Source organism: Cynocephalus volans, chromosome 7 (genome assembly GCF_027409185.1).
Source record: "Cynocephalus volans isolate mCynVol1 chromosome 7, mCynVol1.pri, whole genome shotgun sequence".
Classification (NCBI taxonomy): domain Eukaryota; kingdom Metazoa; phylum Chordata; class Mammalia; order Dermoptera; family Cynocephalidae; genus Cynocephalus; species Cynocephalus volans.
The window spans coordinates 143,281,547-143,298,706 of record NC_084466.1 but is presented as its reverse complement, the minus strand read 5'-3'; the positions used below and the strand labels follow the sequence as shown (position 1 = coordinate 143,298,706).

The following is a 17,160-nucleotide window of genomic DNA, read 5'->3' as shown; positions in this document are numbered from 1 at the left end:
CACCATGGAACAAGGTATATTAACACATTTAAACCCTTTGTTTCTGTACATTTAAACAATAACAAGTAACATCACAATAAAAGTTGTTTCACACAGAAAAAAAACAAAGAAAAGGAGCGGCACTGCATTCCTCGTGCCCTTATGGTTTAAAAACCAGATGTAGAATGATTGGTTCGCAAGCTCGTATTTAATACAAATAATACAGAACCAACTCCTTCTGGAGGGCTGCTTCAAAATTGCTTCTTTTTTTTTTTTCTTTTTGTTTTTTAATCAGTCTTTTAAAACTAGGCTATCCGAACTACATAACAGATATGTATATATATATATATATTTTAAACGCTACAAAGACTTTAAACAGCTGTTGATAAAAATTTTGGTAGAATCATGAGGTTCTTCTCTCATCTACATATTTAAAAGGAGAAATTGAAATAAGAGTGGGTCAAATATTGACCAATGAACTCGATAAACATCAACTAATGTAGCCACGTGGCACAAAATTAAAAGAGTACAAAACAAAAGACTTTCAAAGGGGGGGCAAACCAAGAGAAGCGAAACAGGACACTCAATCCAACCGACCGGGGCTAACGAAGCTAAAGCTATTCTAAAGACTTAGTGACCAGGGACAGTGGCTGGGGCTGGGTCCCGGCCAGAGAGCTGTGGGAATGTAAGGAAGATGTCGACGGCTGTGCAAGCGAGGAGGCTGGGGCGACGGGAGGCAGGTCCAGGGCCCCGTTGGGACAGAGGGCAGAGGCCTTGCCATGGGTGGCCTCGGCCAGCAGGAGGGCGGGCGGCGGAGGCATCATAGACAGGTGGGCCAGGGGGTCGGGCTTCAGGGACAGCGAGAGCGGCTGGGTCTGCTCAGTCTGTGGCTTGGCGTCTCGGGGAGGGGAGCCTAGCAGGTGTGGGGAGGGGGGAGGCGAATCTAGTAAGCTTCCATCTGAAGAGGGTGGGCTGAGGCAGCTGCCTTCACCTTGTATGTAGCGAACGCACTTTTTTTTTCTCCTAGAAACAGGGGGAGAGAGTTGTCTGTGAATAAAGGGTAAAGATGCCAAGGCAGAGAATTATCTAATGCTCACAGCCAAGAGGAGGTCACCTCACGGATGTCCCACAGAGATGACATGCCCGGTGGCCAGGGGACAGGTAAAGTCACACCAGGGCGTGGCCTCCCTGAACTAGGGCCCACATCTGAGCCTGCTCCGGCAAATAAAATATTTCAGAGTTGAGAACTCCCTACCTGCTTGCCCACCCCTCCTAAACACCCATGACCTCCCTTCCCCCCAAATATAATCGAGCAGACTAAAGGAAGCCACCTGCAGACGGTGGCACCTATTTGCCAGAATGTGGCTTGGTCCCAATGGAGATGAACTGAAAAGCTTGTTATGTCTCATTTGGCTCAGACAGTCCCTCATTTTCCCATCACATTCCAATGAGCCCCCCTCCCCCAATTGTCACCACTCCCCTCCCCCAGCCCCCAGTGATGTGTGGCTGCTTGTGTGTGCTTAAAAGAGAAAGACAGAGCTCCTTCCCCAGCCGCCTCGTATCAATATGAAACTCTCAACATGCTGACTGTTGAGCCCACGCAGCTGAAGGCAGCGCTAGCAAGAGGCTTAAAGGCTTTAACACACCACCACCGTGAGGCTGCTGGCGCCCAGAGGCCTTCGGCCTTGTCTGTTAAGAACCGCACCAAATCAAGAGAGGTCAGAGTCAGGTGAGACGGGAGGGGAGAAACAAAAACCAAAAAAAGAAACTAAAAAACCGAAACAACCAAAACAAACAAAAAAATAAGCAAATGAAAACCACTGAAAACAGGTAGAAGAGGATAAACAAAGGTGGGGGAGGGGGAGAATAAGAAAAACAGAAAAATGATCCAAAGGAACAAGAATAACTGGTTGTATGGCCTGCAGGTTGTGGATTAAATGAAGATTCAAACTTCATTTTTGTTTTACGATTTGGGGCCTCCCCTCCCCCACCCCCTCATGGGAAGGTTGGAAGGAGAACCGGTGAGGGTGGGACGGAGGGGCGTACTGTCCTTGTCCCTGGGCCGAGGCCAGTAAATGGAGGGCGCAGCACACGCCGGTCACAAAGGAGTGACGACCAAGAAGAAATGCCAGGGAATCGCAGCGTGGACCTTCCTGGGTTTGGGAGACCATCAGTGTTTAAACCAGAAAGACTAGTTCTGCCCTGCACCAAAACCCAGAATCTCCCCTCTTGACTACCCATTTATGTAAGAAACAGGAATGAAAATTTCAGAGCCTTTCTTGCTTATCATCAAAGGATGAGGTCTGGAAAAATCAACTCAAGAAATTGAGCATGTGACTTCAAAGCTTCTCCCACCATGAATCCCCATCTGATGGGACAAAATTTGGTAGGAAAGGTGATCCTGGGGAATCAATCCCACTAGTGCTATAAAAATAATACAGATACAGGGAATGTGCTCGTCTAAGGAGTCTTAGAATATAGTCAGAACCATGGCTGAGAACACTCCATCTAAAACAAGTGTGTGAGCACTGGCCGGCTTTCTGCCGCTGGAAAGCAACCAGGATGCTGTCTGTGTGAAGGCAACCACTGTCGGACGATGTCACTGGCCTTTGAAAGGAAGGGGGTGTGTTGAGAGCTCCTCCTCTCGGTCTGTGCCCCAGAGCCGTCTGATTGTGCCCTCATTGCCTGGGGTGTGGACTCAGCAAGATGGCAGGAGGCAGGAACAGGGGTGGAAGGGAGCATGCTCAGCCCTCCCTGCCTCCCAGAGGCCAAGACCCATGGGGCTGGTGGCCTCAGGGCCTGTCTGTCCCGTCTGGGTCAGAAGGAACTCTGGGGGAGCGGGTGCAACCCCCTCTCCCCCTCAATTTGGCAAGGTTCCTTTTTCTCCCCAGGATAGGCTGAAATAAACTCCGGGTTCCACTCCCATCCCAGGAACCAAGATAGATAATTAAGCCTCTCGGAGTTTTAAACCACCTTAGCCTGCAGATCAAAACATGCTCAAAAAACTAAGATGTCCATGCATTTTAAAAATGGGAGAAGGAAAGAAGGTGAGGGTGGGGGGAGAGCATAAGCAAAACTGAGAAAGCAACAGGGAAAATAAGAAAAAAGGCAAGAGAGAAAGGGGGGACAACCGGGAAGACGAGGGGACAGCACCAAGCAGCATTCCATGCTATATTAGGGCAGAGTGAAAAGACGGAAAGAGCAACTTGGTGGGCTCAAAACAGAATCTTGTTAAAATGTCCTCAAACATCAAATAAAATGAGAAACCCTGTGTGGCAAGCTAGGAGTGCTGATTGGCTAGGAGCATTTCTGGAGCTTTCCTCACCCTTCCCACCCTCCTTATGACATGGAAGTTTCCAGATCATGGAAATGAGTGGGGGCATTCTGAACATGGGACATGAAGACTATGATGACACAATGATGCTCCTTCTAGTAAGCGGCTGGCAGAAGGCAGTTGAACACACACACATTTCTGATGAGTCAGAAAATGCCTCGGTTTGCAACTGATTTTTTCTTTTTTTAAAAAAAGCACATTTTGTTTTATTGATTTTAGCACCAAGCCAGGTGTGGTCATGGCAGAGTTAAAAAGCAAAGTTGAGGGAAAAAGGGACAGGTAACTACTTGTACAAAACCCCTGCTCTTACCCACCCCCCATCTAGGCTCCATCTCCAATCAGAAGGGTGGCCTCTTAGAAACCTATTTTTAGCATCTTGTATATTTATTCTGAAAGGAAACTAAGGGTTCTTCCTGTCCTGTTTCGGAATGACACCCATAAAAGACAGCAGAAATGCACTTGCTAATGCTTTTACGGTATAAAAAGCATCCCCAACAGAAGAAAAAATGGCTCCCGGGAAAATTCTGAAGATGCTGAGGCTGAAAGAAAACTGGGGATGTGGGGAGCCCGTTGGATCCCCAGCTCCTTTGACCAGAGGCCTCTAAGCATTTGGGACAAAAGAAACGCCGCCATATTGATAGTCCCTTAAGCTACATTTTAGAAAATAATGCTGCTGAAACATGAAGCAGCTACAAAGGTTTTAGGTTCGCAGTGGGTTTTTTTTTTTAGTTTTTGTGGGGTTTTGGGTAAAAATATAAAAAATCAAAAAAATTCTGGTCTCTGAGAAAGATACCACACCCTGGATTTAAGCAAAGTGTGGCTGTGTCTGAGGAGGGGATATCTTTCCTGCTCGATGTTCGCAATATCTTCTAGAAGAGAAAGAAAAAAAGAAAAAAGAAAAAAAAGCCAAGTCTAATTTGTAGAATAAACCACCACCACCCCCACAAATAAAATAAACAAGGCACCTGAACCAGCCTTATTGTGAGGTGTACACAATGGTGTCAGTTGTATGTTTGTACAGATCATCAGAAACCCTCTTGTGAGTGGCCCCTGCGGTTAGCCAGTCACTTTCCATGGCACGGCATCTCAGAACAGGATTCTCTGTCTTCCCACTTGGCACATATAAAATTTTGACAAATCCACTTCTTTGACAAGGTAAGAGAGTCCCTGTCCTCCCTGGCTAATCCCAATTAAATACCTAACATATCCTTCGTTAACTTCATCACAAAAGTTCTTTCTGCTGTCCAGAGAAGACCTCAGGACTGTGTTGAAAGGACCCTGTCACCTCTGTGAACACCACCATGTCACAGAATGACTGGGGGATTCCTCTCCTGCTCAGGGAGCATCTAAGGCTCCAAATCCCTCACTCAATGGGCAGAGGGTCGTCTATGTCGTTCCCTCTCGGTAAAGAGTCTCAGGGTCTCTCTCCCCTAAACATTTGTTTGGTCAATGCAAGGCACTTCATCGATCTCTCGTACTGGCATCAGAGAAGGGGGGAAGAGACACAGGAGACTTGTGGGCATGCATGTAATGGGATGAACATCTGATCTAACGTCTAAACACGGAGCACATGGCAAAGGTATGGAGGAGAGGGACACGGGACGAGGAGGAACTACAGACAGGGAAGCATGTTTGGGGTGTTGAAATACCTACCATCATAATATTCCAAATTCAAAGACTGCTTGTATCAGAACAAAGAAACAACAAATTTAACCAAAGGTGGTCAATTAAAGAAAAGAAAATGAGACAGGAACTAGTTGGTATCCCTCCAACAAGAAGGAAGTACCTACATCTTCCCTGAGAATACAGGTTGGCTAGAAACCTGCAGGTGGAACATGGGTGCTTAATTTGGACTCTTCTGGGCTGTTCTGATGCATTTTGGAACCAATGCTATGTACATACATATATAAGTGTGTATATATAATTTTTTTTTTCAATTCTGCAGGCCTACAACGCTGCAGTATCCTTGCTGCGTGCTTTAGCTGGTGCCTGCCGTTCAATGCCACGCTTCTTTTTCAGCACTGTAAAACAATGTCAACTAACCAACTCCTCCGTACAGAGATACGTGGTTTTTAAACATCGAAAAAAAAAAAAAAAAAGAAAGAAAAAGAAAAAAAGAGAGAGGAAAAAGAAAAGCCTGCCCCATAGCACTTCTCTGAGAGTCTTGGCCTTAAGTGCACAGGAATGCTATTGCTGCCAAGTCTCAGCTTGCTCAAACCTTTGGAAATGGTGATTCTCTATGATCAATACACATGCCACCCAGGCACTCCTAGGGCCGGGCCAGGTCCAGGATGCTGGCTTTCCAAGCAAAAGGAAAAGCGCCCATCCTTGTTTGTTAGGGTTGTGGTCTCAGTCCTGCCACCAGGGATATGTTATTTGTAAGAGCAGAGGGGAAAGAGAGAAAGTGAGGAGAGGAAACGGCATAAAATTAGCAAGGAAATTTGGAAGAATGAGGATTATTAATATTGATGCCAGTGGGGAAAGTAGATGGGAATGAGGTCAAAATAAAATTGTCACACTAAGGTACGAGAAGGACAGAATGCTTTGATTTTCCCAAAGGCCTCGCAGTGGTAATATACCTGCACGGTTTGCACCATAAAGTCTGTCGGTCAAGCCCGAACAGTGCCCGACACTTCTTTGGAGTATTTGCATCTGTTAGCATAAGGTAAACACAAAAAATACAACACAATGGTGGGTCGTGCTCAGTTGGATGTGAACTCTCAGCTACAGCTTACTTCTCTTCTACACCACCTCGGCTCTATGTGATCAGCTTCCCTCACCAAGGGCACGAAAGGAAAGGACTGCTATGCGTCAAAAGAAAAAAAAAATGAAATAAAATGATAAAACACACACACAAAAAAACAACAACCAGAAACCAAAAAACAACAATGAAAAATAAATAAAAAGAGAGAGAAGAGGAGGGGAGAAGGTGACGTCATTTGCTTCTACCTAGGCCAGGATGACGATCCTGGGCTGTCACAAGAAAGGGGGTTGGCAGGCAACATTCCCTGGGAGGGGGCGCGCTGGGGGTTGTGGTCGCTGACCCGAGGAGGCACAAATGATGCTGTTTTACAGTGGCATTTTGGCTAGCAGCAGCGGGAGAATAAGCACATCCCTCAGAGAGCCCAAACACATGGCAGTGTCCCACTCCCTCATGTCTCCTAAGATCCACACACAGAGCTACAAAGCAACAGGCCAGAGAAGGGGGAAAGGACCGAAGAGACCAGCTGCAAACCAGCACAGCGAATCTGGGAAACTATACACACCTGCAAGGGCCGCACCAGTTATTCTGTTGATCAAGGCCAAAGCGCGCTCGGCATTTCTTAGGAGCGCTCAGGTCTGAATGAGTTCAGAAAGAAGCGAGCAGAGGAGGACGTGGGAGAAAGGGGGAGAGAGAGAGAGAGGAGAGAGAGAGAGAGAGAGGAGGGGGAGAGAGAGAGAGAGAGAGAGAGGGAGGGAGGGAGGGAGGGAGGGAGGGGGGAGAGAAAGATACAAATAAGAAAAAAAATCAAAATAAAAAAGGGAATAAATCAATGACCTGGTTACTAATTGCAAAATATTGACTTTTGTTTTTTAACGTTCTTTAATTTAAAAAAAAAAAAAAGGTAAAAATCACATTCTTATTCAACTTGTGAAATTAGCTGTTGCAAATAAAGCTGCAGTATCCCTTCTTTAAGGACTGACTCTCAGACTCAGTTTGCGCTGACACAGGGAAGTTAGATACTGAAGAACTCAATCTTTTAAATAGTTTTCCTCTTTTAGTTCTGTTTTTCCTTTTTTTTCCTCTCAATTGTTTTTTCTTAAAGAAGAAAATAAAGCGGAGGGAATTAAGTTTGTAACATGCTTTTTTCTTCTTAGAGTAAAACAGTTTAAAAAAAACTACAAATAAAAACAGAATGAAACAAAACAAAACAGAAAGAAATAAAGAAAGAAAAGGGTTGTGGGATTGGGATATTGCAGCTTTTGGAATGTTCATCCTTTCTTTTTTTTTTCTATCTATTTTCATTAATATTAAGAGAGGAACAGGTAAAGGTAAACAGGCTGTGTGAATGAGCTGTTAAGAGTTAGTTAGAAGCTCATAGCAGCATTTAAGCAGGCACAGTCAGTAAATATGCTAGTGGATTTGCAAATTATGAGAAGCAAAAGGAAGAAAAAAACTAAAATAAAAAAAAAGCAAAGGAAAAAATAATCATACTGCGAATGCATGCTTGCAGGAGAAAACTTAGTGGGAGCAATGAACAAAATGCCATTAGATTAAGGAGGTTTATTACTGAATTCCTTCCATTTTTTTTTTTTAACCAGTCTCTTTTAAAGAAATACTGCATATTCAATTTGCACAGTTAGTTCAACTCTAAATTACTGTCATCACCGCTTAAACAACTGTTATGGGAAAAATAAATAAACAAACAAAATAAAAGTTAAATTAAATTCAAAAACCAACAAAAGCAACTGAAAAAAAAAAAAAATCTACCGAAACATACGAAACCGTGTAGATGGTCACTTTAAAGAATGTTCAAACGTCATACGTGTTCAACGTTAATAAAACTATAATGGCAAGAAAAATTAAAAAACAGTTTATCAACTATTTTAATGACTCAAAATGACATTAGCACCTGTAATCGGAGGAAGTGAAAGGCAAGGATTTAGGAAACATTCGCTGTGTTCTGAAAAAAAAGAACAAATTATACAAAGCCTTCAAAATTTTTGTTTGTTGGTAAAAGCCTGGCCTTCTCCAAGGGACCTCTGAGATTGCCTATGCAGTATTTCTAATTTCTTCTAGAGAATGACAAACCTCCTTAATTTAAAATGGGTGCAATTTACCACTGTAAAGGCATGCATCAGAACATTCAGGAACAGCCCAGTTAATACCAAACACTCACACACACGCCCCCTTCTACTCCCCTAAGCCCCCTCCTCATCCCTTCTCAGACACATACAAAATAAGCAGACTGTATAAATCCCGGCATAGGCATGCCTACTACTCACTCTCCAGTTACAGGCTTTGCAGTTATTTAAAAACACATTCCACTAGAATTACAATGTGCTTTTCATGCAACAATGAATGTTACTAGCTTTAAAAGGGCAGTCATGAAGCAATTAATTAAAATGCATAAACAAAAAGGCTGTCTAAGATGGGTTCCCCCACAATGTCCTGGCCTTGAATTTCTCCTGCCTCCCCCAGATGGAAGCCTAACATAAGAGAGTGGTCCTCAGACTACCGCTCCTTCCCCAGCCTGGTCGTTGTAACTTACCGTTGGTCTCTCCTGGCTGCTTGTCCCTTTTCCTCTTTTTCTTCTTCCCCTAGAAGAACAGATGAAACACAGAGAATTACTGCAAGAAACGGATGGGAGGAGGGTGCTGGGCTCACCTGGAAGGAGAAGGCAGGAGGAAGGGATCATACTGACAACTCCAACCACACCTACCCCTGGAGTCTGTCCAACCTCCAAACCCCTTTAATCCAAATACTCTTAACTGTACCCCACCTGGAGGGATGCACGCTTCTTAGGAGAAGAGAAGGAAGCAGTGGGTGGTAAAGGAAAGACTTCTTTTCTCGTGCACCTCTGTGCACCCTCACACTTGACCCAGAGCATTTGATTCCATAAAAGGGAAGAGGATGATAATACTTCTAAGAAAAATAGCCAACATTTATTGAGCACATACCAATATGGTTGGTAATTATTACAATTATTGAGATGCCAGGCACAATTCTAAGTGTGCTACTCATAATGACTCATTTCATCCTCATAACAATCTTATACAACAGGTATTGTTGCCACTCCGACTAAGAAACAGAGGGGTTAGGTAACTTTCTGAGGTCACACAGCTAACAAGGGATAGGGCCGGGATGGAAACTCAGGTGGTCTTGGCTCCACAGCCCTTAATCATGAGACTCTGCTACCTACACATTTAATGCCTGGCCCTCTAAGGAAACTTTTTTCCCCACCAATAAAGGGTGATGGATTGCATGGAGTCATTCATATTCTCCAATTCTCCAACCTGATCCTCCTTGCTATCCTGACAGTCTACTCACGATCGTGGATGTGGAATGTGACTAGGGAGGAATTCTGTACAGGCAACTGCCTCATTCCAAGTCTGAAACTGGTTCCTTGTCACCACATCGGTGTCAGCCCTATCCATGTGAGTTAGCTGCCTGGGATAAATAAAAACGGAATGATCTTATACTTCTGTGTGATTCAGATATCTAAATATTACCTTTGCTTAAAGGTTCTCACGGTACATTGATGTCAATATAGAGAAAAGGGCAATGACAGGTAGAAAACTTGAGATTGTGTTAGGCTGTACAAGGGGACCCTCCAAGTGAAGAGACCAGAGCTACGGTTCCATCTAAGGGCCGAGAACCACCTGTTTAGAGAAGGCCCCTTTTTTCACAGGTCAAGACACCAGTGCCACTTGGGAAATTCATTTCAGCCTTTAGGGTTCAGCGCTTCTGTTTAAACACGCTATGTTCCTTGGTATACTTTTTTTTTTTTTTTTAAAGAGTTCATGTGCCTTCTTCCAAGGTCCAAGTCTCGTGAGCCTGTGTGCCCTATCTTCCCGCTTGAACCTCCCCATGTAAGGAGCAAAGTGCCACCAGGCTGTCTCTGAACAGATAGGAGGGTCCAGTTTCAGTTGATTTAGGAGCCTGAAGTAAAAACTCAGCACAGAAACATTTCACCTTCGAGGGGTGTGGGCATCCTCATACCCAAGGGCTTCTCGGTCATCCTTTGTCCACTTCTAATTCCTTGCAATATATTCTGAAGGCACTTGAAAATTCCTCTACCCGTGCGAAGCTGTCATTTTAGGATCTATAACTAAGACACTCACGACTGAGGAAGGACAGGGACTGTGTTTTAATAGGAAGAGGATATGAACGAAGTTTATAAACACAACTTACTGAAGAGGAAGACACGTCTCAATGGAGATGGCCACCCCATTACCCCTTTAAAAGTGACAAAAGAAAGAAAGGGCCTAATATAGGGGTTAGGAAAAAACAGCTCAGGTGAGCAAATGGCACAGGATTTATCTCTACTTAACAAGGAAGACTTAGAAAGGAAATAAAGCTCTAATACAACGCCAGCGGCTAGATATTACTACGGTACCCCAAATATTTTCTCCTGTGCTCTGTGGAATGTGCCAAGTCTGACAACCCAAATGTGACTGTTTTACTCAACTCTACTTTCCTGAGGTAGCAATATAAAGGCTTCTGTCACCACTGGCTAGAAGAGCAGGAATGTCAAAGAGACATGAGGATAGCTCAGAAAACATTTTCCAGAAGAACCTTTTGGACTTTACAATCACCAAAGTAATTTATAGAAACTCCTATGTCAAGTTAGTTAAAAAGAAACAGTAACAAATTTCCACCAGAGTTAAACCCATAAAAGCTTCAATGCTATGATTCTTGCCTCCAGACTTTTCCTTGGGCACAAAAGGAAGGAGCGAGAGTGTGTATGCTCACACTCACGTGTAATGAGCAACCATAACATACCCCTTAGCAGAGATAAAGTTCCCGTAGCCCTAAATCCAGACCTACCTCTAAACTTTCTCTCGAGTGTTCTCAGGGGTTCCCATTATACCAAACCATCTTCTGAATGTAAAACTGAGCTAAAGTCACTTCAAGTGCCTCATGGACCTTCCAAAACCTAGAAAGCACTTCACAAAAAGCCTTGGGCGATACTGTGTCTAAAAGACTCCCAGGCAAGTCATGTAGCTATCACAAAGTCTGCTTTGCATCTTTCTGGAGATTTCCCCCTGCACAACTCCAGGGAAAAGGAACACCATTTGCACAGACACACTGTGTAAATGGCACAACCTAGAGTTGAGCAGTGCACTCCCTACACAGCTGTACATGCATAGCCCTACTATGCATGACCCCAAATGCTTACTGGGGATAGGACGTCTACCAAGAAACTGAATCCTCTCTGTGGCACCATTCTGGATTACTCAGAGAATTGGGTCTGTAGCAGGTAGAAGCTGGAGATGAACTCTAAGAACCTGTGACCTGAAACGAGGAGAGCAGCTGTCCTGAAATGATGTGGCTGCCTGTGAGGAGGCTGTGGAGCTTGCCTGCTGCTGGAAAGCTCCACCTCGGGGTCAGGTGGGGGTGAGCAGCAAGCCTGTGGGAGAGCATTAACTTTCTCATCCTCTCCCTTTCAGCTCCAGAAGAAAGGCTTCCCCACCGCACTCACGCTGAGGACAAATGGAAAGGTCCCAAGCAGGTAAGACCTTGTGCTGCCCATCTGTCAGTGACAAGGGCTCTCAGCAGAGCAAAAGTGCCACTCAAGAGGTACTAGCACTGCTTCCTGTTTCAACTCCCAGTGGGAGGACAGTCCAGTGCTGCCAGCTAAGGGCGGCGGGGACTAGGGAGACATGGGCAGGGGCGTGGGAGTTAAGCCCAACAGTCTCTGTTCTCCCTTCTTCCCCATCTTCACAGCAAGCACATGCTTACAAGTACGAGAATAAAGAGGTAGAAAGCTTGAAATAGCTAGTCAGAGCAAGAAGAAACTACGGACCTCATATTCATGTGGATATTTGTGACCTCCTGTGGATGCCAAGTTGAGAGAGTAAAACATCTAACTTAATCTGAATCCCCATATTACCTTGTGCACAGTACTTCACAATCAGTAATAATTGAATGATCTTAACCCCGTACAGAAAGAGCTTCTTCACCACCGATGATGCCAATGGGAGCGTCATGTCAGGGAGCCCTGACGGCTCCGTGACACCAACAAGAAGGGAGGAGAAGCCTATGCTGGCATTGGCGGGTTTTGTTTTCCCCCGAAGAGTGGACGGTAAAATCATTTCATGAAACCAAACGTCATGTAATAAAGTATCAGGCAAATGAAGAGGTATTTCCTTCATCTAGAGAGGAAAGAGAGTCCAGAACTTGAGCTACTGGGCAAAATGCAGGATCAGAGATAACGGTGAGAAGGGACAGAAGTCTCCAAAAGACAAGCAAGTTGATGGCAGGAGAGAAATCCTGAGTGTCACTACCGCTGCATTTGGTAAAAACAATAATCCTCCAGTGTTTTCTAAAAACCAAGAGAGGAAATTAGGCACATCCTGCAGCCAGCACTGAGACCCGGAACACACACATCACACGACACACACCTTTACCTACCCCCGCTGGGCCCAGACTCACTGCATCCATCCTGCCCAAGGATGACTTCCACTAGCTACTTTCATGGATACCCCATCATGCCCCTCTCAGGATGAAGCAGACTTCCAACTGCTACTGTGCCATGGCATAAGGCTATTGTTTTGTTTTTCCTTCTTAAGGGTAAATGTCCTGCTGGAATACCTATGAGGAATTAAACTCTCTCCCTCCACCCCTACCTGCTGCTCTTCCCCAGAAGACCACACCACTGATCGCTGCTGAGGAGCACGGGGCACCTAACCCAAAACTTAAGCTTCTTTGGGTGTATCCTAGAGCCCCACCTCTTCTAAGAAAGGGGGAAACAGGTGTGGACAGCCCAAATCAATCTCATTCATGGTCCCAAGCTGGAACCCTGGAGCATCAGTTTACCCCCTCCTCCCTGAAGAACTACTACATGCTGATTGAGCCAGACTGGAAGCCAAGACAAGACCCCCCAGTATGGAGACCAAGCAAGATGCTAACGGTCCCAGAAGTGGGCCGACTGAATGGTCCTGAGGCCTGATTCAGGTCGGCAGTTACGGGTCTCTGTCAATACGGACAGACGCTACATCTCTACAGACGCTAGTCTGAAGGAAAAAGATCCACCTACATAGTTATCCCGCGCGGACCAGCCGGGGTACAGCTGCATGTGAAGCTGTCGCTCCTTCCGGGCCAGCTCGTAGTATTTCGCTTGCTCTTCTCTGGACAGTGCATGCCACTGGAGGGGACAGCGGGTGAGAGGGAGACACACACAGAAACATCACAAACTATACCACGGCCAGGGAGTGAATGAGGCTGCTTTTTCAGGTGAGCCCAGCCAGAAACGGTATCATCTGCAGACACTGACAGTTTGCTGAGTCCTGGCACTGATGGGAGTACTCAGGCAAAACATGATCTGTCATCTGTGTCATTCTATCCTTTACTGTCTGTCCAGGGGTGGGGGAAGACTACAGAGGTGTGGCTGTTCTCAGTGTCCTCTGGATGTGGAATTACTGGCCCTGACTCAATGGAGGCCATTCGAGGATTCAGAATGTGGCTACAGAGAAAGGATTCTCCAAAGAAATTAGGACAGGGACACTTCTGCATCCAAGTCCACCCTTCCACCTCATCTGCTCGGGAAGGGGTCACCTACCCTGCGCCCGAGGATCTGGTTGATGGCTGCGCTTTCTTTCAATGTGCACTCAGCGACGACCTTCGCTCTCATTTCCTTCATATACAACATGAATGCGTTAAGAGGTTTCTTTATGTGGGGCTTCTTCTTTTCTTCTTCCTTTTTGGAGTCCTGATGCTTTCTGGATAGAGACAAAACCGACAGACATAAGCCAATAAACAATCACATGGTCCAACTTCCTCCAAAGCCGAGGGCCCGTCTCCTTCACACTTGAGCCTAGCACTTTTGAATAAAAAGCATGCTTCCACTTTTAGTCTTCCCCACCCCAGAAAATGGAACAAAAATAACCTGGGGAGGGGGTGGGAGAAAAGAGAGATTTTGTAATCACTTCCTCAAGTTTCACAAATACACCATTTTCCCAAGCCGGGGGGAAAGCACATTGTTGCCGTCTCTGCCAAGGCAGGGTTTTCTTGTGCTTGCAAAACAGGGCCCCAAATGTTCAGTTACGGGTTAGAGGACAGGGAAGTGGTTACAAATCCCAGTCCATCCAAGTACACACACACACACACACACAAAAGGGTTGTGCTCTAACCGCAGTGGGTGCAATCAGTGAAACTCCGCCACTGTGCATTTTTCTCCTCTTTATAAGGGAGCCCAGAGCCCACAAAGGCCGGGTGTCTGCTGGAAGCAAACCAAGGAAGGCCTGCCCTCTGCAGAGCTGCCACCGCACAGCCCCGGACTTGCTCAACACTATGGCTACGAAGAAAGCCATAAAAAGAGCAACACTTACGAGCTATGGAGTGAGCCGACGTCACTCTGGGAGGATTCCTGTTTGACTGTTGGTGTGACTATAGCCGGATGGGGAATGCCAGTCGTGTGTAGAGTATGATGTGGTGGGACCATGTGGGGAGGGAACCTAGAAGACAGAAAGCTGTGTAAATCGTCAGAATCAAAATGAATGAATGAGGAGGGATGAGTACACACAATTAAAAAGAAAAAAAGAAAAAAAAAAAACCCACATGTAACACTCACATGAAAGCAACCCAGGGCATATGAAACCTGTCAGCATTAATTAGCGATAAATTAAACATAATGATTCTCATAATGTCATTAAAGCCAATCTTCCCCTTCATTATTGCTACTGACATGAGACATTATGATTTTTAACATCTTTAGCAAGAGACAAATTCAACTGATGTACTTGGGCAAAAAAGTGGGTTGGACTACCTGCTGGAAATGGCACGTCCACTTGTTTTTTGAGGCATTACTAGTGGCATCTAAGAAGACAATTTCCTAAGTCCTAATCAGCTCTACAATGAAAGGTGAAATCTTTTGTTGTATATTGACAGCTAAATAAAATATTAACGTGGCTGAGAAACATACATACATTTTTGACAATGCTGTGCATGCCTCATTAGGCCTTATTCTGTTGATGAAGTGCAATAACATTTTTATTTTTCTTTTGTTGCTGTGCCCCATCATTTGACAGGAATGGGAGAGAGTGAGGCAGAAAGAAAGGAAAAAACTCAAATATTTCCTATGTGGTTCTCATCATAAGTCAGGGACATTCTGAATAAGCTCGTATCCCTTTGTGGAAAGACACACACAAAAAAAGCACACATGCAAATGTAGCTTTGAATTCTGATTTGTATGCTCTTTCTCCTCTAAGATTTAGGATTCCTAAATCACTTTTACTTGATATGTCACCTATGCATCATTAAAAAGACTTCTAAATGATTATCAAAATTGTAAATAAAGAAAAGACAAACAAAGTTTGTGTTTTCCTCTTTACTACTATTCATTTTTAGGAAAGTCCTCTAAAACATGTTTCAGGCCCCGAATTGGCATTTTCCAACCAGGCAAATTAGCCGGGACATTACGAGCTAATTTCAAGCTACTCCTGGCCCATCTGCAAACTGACACCTGGACTGGACAAACAGCTTTTACATTTGCTGATATGCTTGGAGTCACCGTGATTTGTGCTGGGTTAGAACCACCCCTCTGAAAGTCTCACTGCTGGGGAGAAAAGTAGGGTGAGGGACAAAATGGGCAGAATCCCTAAAGACAGCAAAATGGCAGCCTCCTGCTCCAGCTAGCAAAGTGACACGTGAGCAGACGGGGGAACTCGGGTGAAGAAGAACCTGAGTCACGGCAACTGTTGCTTTCTCGATAAATCCAAACCAAAATAGTCCAACATACCACCTAGGGAATAACAACCTGCTCTTGAGAAAGCTGACTCTGGTGTGAACTAGAGGTCCCAATGAGGTTTTACCATGACAGTTATTTCAAGAGAATCCTGTATTTATTTACAAGGTTCTTCCCACATGTGGGTTGGAGATAGTTTCCATTTAGCCAAAATAATATAGCAAATGTTAATTTAAAACATGATAAAAAATTAAAGTACTAACTGAATCTACCTAGATCAACAGGAAAAAAATTATCTGGTTTTAATGCCGATTTTTGAAGGGGGCCCAGAGCCACAGTAAACATTTGATTTGGAAATTCTACCCTGATTAGCCTTTACAAATTTAAGCCAGTGCTGAAGTTTGGTAACAATGACATGATCTTTTAAAAAGAATCATGCAAGTCCTTTTAGGGTGTCAAAGAGATAGAGGGAGAGAGGGAAAGTGGGAGAGAGAGAGACAGGGAGAGAAGGAGGGAGAGGGAAAGAGGGAGGAGGAGGGGGAGAGACAGAGGGGGAGGGAGGGAGAGGGGGAGGGAGGGAGAGGGAGAGAGAGACAGAGGGGGGGAGGGAGGGAGAGAGAGGGGGAGAGAGAGACAGACAGACAGAGAGAGAGACAGAGACAGAGACAGAGAGAGAGAGAGAGAGAGAGGGAGGGAGAGGGGGGAGGGGGAGAGAGAGAGAGAGAGAGAGAGAGAGAGGGAGAAACCCTCCATCCCCTTCCCCTTCCCATCAAAAAACTGAAAAAGGAGACAAGCACACTCTTGAGAGGCACCGGGGCTCCCAAGCTGCACCCTGTTCCTTCCCACTGCTCCAAGGCCTCAGAGGAAGCATGAGTTAAGAACACGTGTTCCTGCAAGCCCTTGGGTGAAGCGGTGGGAGTGGCAGCTTTTACTGTGAATTTTAAAGGCTTGACATTCCTCAAATACATATGCTCCTTTCCTGCAGAATGAGAGTATGTGCACAGACATATTTGGGGGGGGGGACAAAAACACTCTAGTCACTGTGTGTGTCTACATGTGTGAACATATACCAAATACCACAGGAAGACACCACAACTGAGTACATTTTGGGGTGGGGAAAGCGGCCAGTGCAGCCGTGAAGCATGCACAGTGCTGAGTCCCCATACCTACACACACTCCCATATCGGAAAACGCAGAGAAAGAGGCTGCATGTGACGCGCATGTGGGCCGTATGCCGCTTAAGAAATTCCTTCCTGCAGACAACTATTTCACGAAATGCAATAAACACCCTAAAAATTCTAAGCAGCTCATTATATCCCCCCGTCTGCTTTCATGGCTCCAAGCCAGAATATAATGATGAACCTTAACTTGTTAAGGACAACTAATTTTTGTTTCTGGCTGTCTCAGGGGCTTCTCTCTTACTCACTCTCACTTTACTTCACTGTTGACACGTTTCTG

The 17,160-nt window shown here is 45.1% G+C and overlaps 1 protein-coding gene across 6 annotated transcripts in view; it reads right to left on the bottom strand.

Annotated features, from left to right (window-relative positions):
• Positions 1-420: 420 nt before the first annotated feature.
• TCF7L2 (transcription factor 7 like 2) overlaps positions 421-17,160 on the bottom strand; it is a 188,399-nt gene continuing 171,659 nt past the window's right edge. For 4 of the 6 annotated variants that reach the window (XM_063102519.1, XM_063102520.1, XM_063102521.1 and 1 more), the window contains 6 exons: positions 14,348-14,473; positions 13,579-13,738; positions 13,057-13,164; positions 8,566-8,614; positions 6,580-6,652; positions 421-1,002 (listed from right to left, as the gene is read on the bottom strand). In XM_063102519.1, coding sequence (XP_062958589.1) covers positions 597-1,002; positions 6,580-6,652; positions 8,566-8,614; positions 13,057-13,164; positions 13,579-13,738; positions 14,348-14,473 — 922 coding nt within the window. In that variant the 3' untranslated portion in view covers positions 421-596. The remainder of the gene's footprint in view (positions 1,003-6,579; positions 6,653-8,565; positions 8,615-13,056; positions 13,165-13,578; positions 13,739-14,347; positions 14,474-17,160) is intronic. The other 2 variants (XM_063102524.1, XM_063102522.1) reach the window with 1 other exon arrangement.